Here is a 4096-nt window from a genome sequence, read left to right as displayed (position 1 = left end):
ATGTTTTCTCAGCGATTTTCTTGTGAAAATCCTGATGCGGCCCGGCCTCAACTAGATTCCGCCTCCAGTGGCCCCCGGCTGATTTGAGCTTGAGACCCCTGTGCTAGACGCTAGCTATTTTGGCTGATTCAGGCTTTTTTTGTTTGTCTTTAAGCCAATTTGGAGTTTAGCTAATACTTCAGCTACATGCTAGCTATTTTGGCTAATTTAGGCCTTTTTTCAGTTTTTTAAGCTAATTTGGCATTTGGCTAATATTGTAGCTGGCTATCAACTTCTGGGTTTTCACCTATCAATTTCAGCGTTTTCAGCAGCCAAATTCAACTTACATCATTATCACAGGTAATGCTATATATCTAATTTTTAGTTAGTGTAAAGCTAATGATGGTTAAGATGTGTGCTTTACATCCACTTTATGCATGACCCGATTAGTGGACTAATCGGAAAAAAATAATCAATGGTTAGTCTACTATTAAAATAATTGTTTGTGGCAGCCCTTCTGGAAATGCAGAACCAGTTTAGGATCAGCCGTTGACTGTGATTTCATCTGAGTACACACAGACCTTTAATGAGCACGCTCAGAACATGTCGAGCATCATTAAATGTAACACCAAGAGATTTAACCTGATTTCGGATGAGAACAATCCTGAAAATCTGACTTAAATATTTTTGTGCAGATTGAAAAACAAGGAAGAAAAGATTGGCCCCTCCTCTTCAGAGCCTGACCCCTCCCACAGCCTAAATGAAAGTGCAGAGGAGCACCTTAGCCGGCTCCTGGAGGAGAGAGACACACTGCTGCGGACAGGAGTCTACACGCATGAAGACCGGATCATCGCCGAGCTCAACAGACAGATCCAGGAGGCCATGAGGGACAGAGGGACACACGGCTGAGGCTGCAGCCAATCACAGGCAGGGACAGGAAGGAAAGTAGCGAATAGCTGCCGACTCAGGTGTGTCTCCTGATTCGGGGGAAACATTTTCTTTAGCTTCTTTCAGAAGCTCGGAACTCTGCGGACAGATACAAACAGTTTCAGAAGCAAATGTCTTAAATATTATTTATTTTGTCATCAGACTCGTAGCTAATTTGTACAAGTAAATGATTAAATCAGATAAGAATTTTTTTTTTTTTTTTTTTACTAGCAATGAAATAAAATTGTATTTTTTATACAATGTTTTGCTTGCACCTCATTTTTCTTCAGAGACACGTTCCCAAAACTCAGTGTTTATTTAGCAAAATCTGTTTCACTAAAGAGCCAGAAGAATGAAAAAACGAAAGTGGAATGCCGATACTCCTCAGTTCCCTGGTTTGAAACTGCAGTGAGGTGCTTCAAACCAACATTTTTCCCAAGTAGCTTCTCCAGGACTTGGATCAAAATGAAATCCCCAACATGTGATTTGGTTTCATTAGGGAATTTAGAAATATTTTTTGAGCCCCATGAGAGATTTTGGTCCCATTCATTTTTTTTGTCGCGTTCTCCCTCTGTGATGTCATCATACTTACACTTTTTGTGGGGTGGAAGAGTCCTTACCTATGATTAGTGTTCGTTTTCATTAGATCCCAGGTGTGTGCAAATTGTAATGAGTCTTTGAGAGGGGGGGGCAAATTTTCACTCAAAGGTGAAAGAAGAATTATGAAAACAGTCTGATCCTTGCAGTCCAGGACTGCTGAAGGACATAAAGATCCTCGGGACTCCACACTTCTAATGACGGAAAAATATTCTTTATTAATTAGAATGATCGCTGATTAATCCCAATTTAAGACTGTTTGCACCGTGGCCCTCTGTCACAGGATTAAATGACCACAGACCTGTCACCCTGACCTCTGTGGTCATGAAATCCTTGAGCGCCTGGTACTGGGCCACTTGAAAGTCTGCAGTTTGCCTACAGAGCAAACAGATCAGCAGATGATGTGGTCAACATGGCTCTCCACTACATCCTGCACCACCTTGACTCTGCAGGGACCTTCGCACGGATCCTATTTGTGGACTTTAGCGTCATAAAACATCCAGGTCTGAATAGTAAACTAGAATGGGCGGGGCCTGTCTACACACACACTCTATAGTTACAAACACACCTGTTGGTTGCGATAGTCTCCACATTTAAACTAGTCAGAATGTACACAATATAACTGCAGCTCACACACTTAATCACACAAATCGACACAAATAAAGACTTTCATTCTGTCACACAAATGGTTAGTGCTAAGGTGAGCTGACACCTGTGCTCAGGTGAGTGTTTATGTTTTCCTAATGTGGATAAAGATGGAATATACAAAGGGGGGAGAGCACCCAGCAATCCCCATGCAAAGACCCCCCGCTGGGGCAGCAGCTGCAGCCAAGACCCCCCAACACCTGCCATGGAGCCGCGGAGAGAAACCGCCCGCCGGGCAATCCCGCCAAACACCCAGACCGGGGCACGCAGGGCTGCCGCGTGGGAGGCCCAGGGGGGAGCAAGGCAGGGGCCGCCCACCCCTGCCGAGCAGAGGGGAACCCAAGAGAAACAGAGGCCCCAAGGAGTGATGTAAACAAGGCCCGACCAGGCACACCCACTGATGGAGTTAAGGAGAGGACTAGTTCTCGAGAACAAGGACCGGATTCCGCACCACCGAGATCTGGACACCCCCCGGCTCCGATGAAGTTTGATCCCCTGCTAGATCTTAAATCTCGGGGATCCCACTCCCGGCGTGGGGAGGAGACTGCCGGGCCCAGGAGACCGGCACCCAAGAGACTAGACCACTAGGCCGAGGTTCCCCGCCCCCCCTGCCAGGGATGGGGTAGGGGACAGAAGGTCGAAGGTCCCACCTTCCTTGTGTGATGCTTGCGTGTTTGCTTGTTGGAGTGTATGTTTGTGGTGTTAGAGGTGTGTGTACTAAAGGGGTGCGGTTAAAATTGGTGAGAAGGCCTTAACAGGGCATCTCCACTCATACTATTGTTCATCATCAATCTCTGTCCTTTCTGGGTTTGGGTCATTTACAAGCTCTGTTATAGATTTGAGCACAGAGGAAATCAAAAATCAAAGATATTTAGAAGCTGTTAACCTGACAGTAATGCATCACCTGTAGCAGCACCAGATTCAGCTACAGCATTCACAATAACATTATCACAGGTAATATCCAGTTCTTAGTTAAGATGTGTGCTTTACATCCACTTTTCACATGATCCAATTAGTCGACCAATTGGAAGAAATAACTGGTGATTAGTCGACTATTGAATTAATCTTGGTGGCAGCTCTGTTTGAGAATATGTACGTGATTGAAAAAAAGTCAAGTAAGAAGTATCACTTTTTAAATTGGGGTATGAGTAAAGTAATTTAATTAATATTTCATCCAGGAATTTCAGTAAAGTAATCAGTTATTCTTTAAAAGTACTTTATCCTTAATGGGACAGATGGTTAGAGTCAGATTACCAGGAGCGACACGATTACTCTCTGTGGGACTGAGTGAAAACCCACTTCTGTATCGTCCTCTACTCTACATGCAATAGCAGCTAAAGCCATCTCTCATGTGAATGTCACTTATTGAGCCAGTAGGTGGCACTGCAACCCCAGCAGAGCCTCAAGACTGCTCCCTCTACAGTCAGACCCTCAGCTGATTTCTACTCAAGAATGGTTGTACAATCAGTGAGGATTCTTATGGTAATGCAAGAAAAATGTTTTTGGATTGTTGGATTGGACCGTTCCACTTCAAAGACTTTGAAGGTCCCAGCTCTCAGATATGTCACTTTAACTTGTGTCAAACTGTATTCCAGTAAAGATTTTCACCAAATCATGTTTTAATGAAGTTCAAAGAGCATTTAGTTAAATGTCGGTTGGAGGCTCTGAAAGATCCGTTTTTCCTAAGCAGCCTAACGAATGAAAGTCGGGTGAAATGCTGGTACTGGATGATCAGCGCTGCATCTGATCCAAATGACAGTTTTGTAAATGACAGCTCAAACATATTTATCTTCCTTAAACTTACTTTATCACAAACTGAGTCGTTTTCTGGCAGCAAAGATCATTAGAAATTACCTCTGAGTTGTGGGCAGGACCGCTGGCTTCTCTCTGACAAGATGTTTCCAATTTAAAAGGTAAAAAAAACGTATACACACACACATATTCACAC

General features: G+C 43.8%; 1 protein-coding gene across 1 annotated transcript in view; it reads left to right on the top strand.

Moving 5' to 3' along the window:
- Positions 1-1115, top strand: part of LOC112137716 (centrosomal protein of 120 kDa) — a 23310-nt gene extending 22195 nt beyond the window's left edge. The window contains exon 20 of the mRNA XM_024260158.2: positions 675-1115. Coding sequence (XP_024115926.1) covers positions 675-888 — 214 coding nt within the window. The 3' untranslated portion in view covers positions 889-1115. The remainder of the gene's footprint in view (positions 1-674) is intronic.
- Positions 1116-4096: the final 2981 nt, after the last annotated feature.

The sequence above is a fragment of the Oryzias melastigma genome, linkage group LG9, assembly GCF_002922805.2.
Source record: "Oryzias melastigma strain HK-1 linkage group LG9, ASM292280v2, whole genome shotgun sequence".
Lineage (NCBI taxonomy): Eukaryota > Metazoa > Chordata > Actinopteri > Beloniformes > Adrianichthyidae > Oryzias > Oryzias melastigma.
The sequence above is the reverse complement of the archived record's forward strand: the minus strand, read 5'-3'. Positions and strand labels throughout refer to the sequence as shown.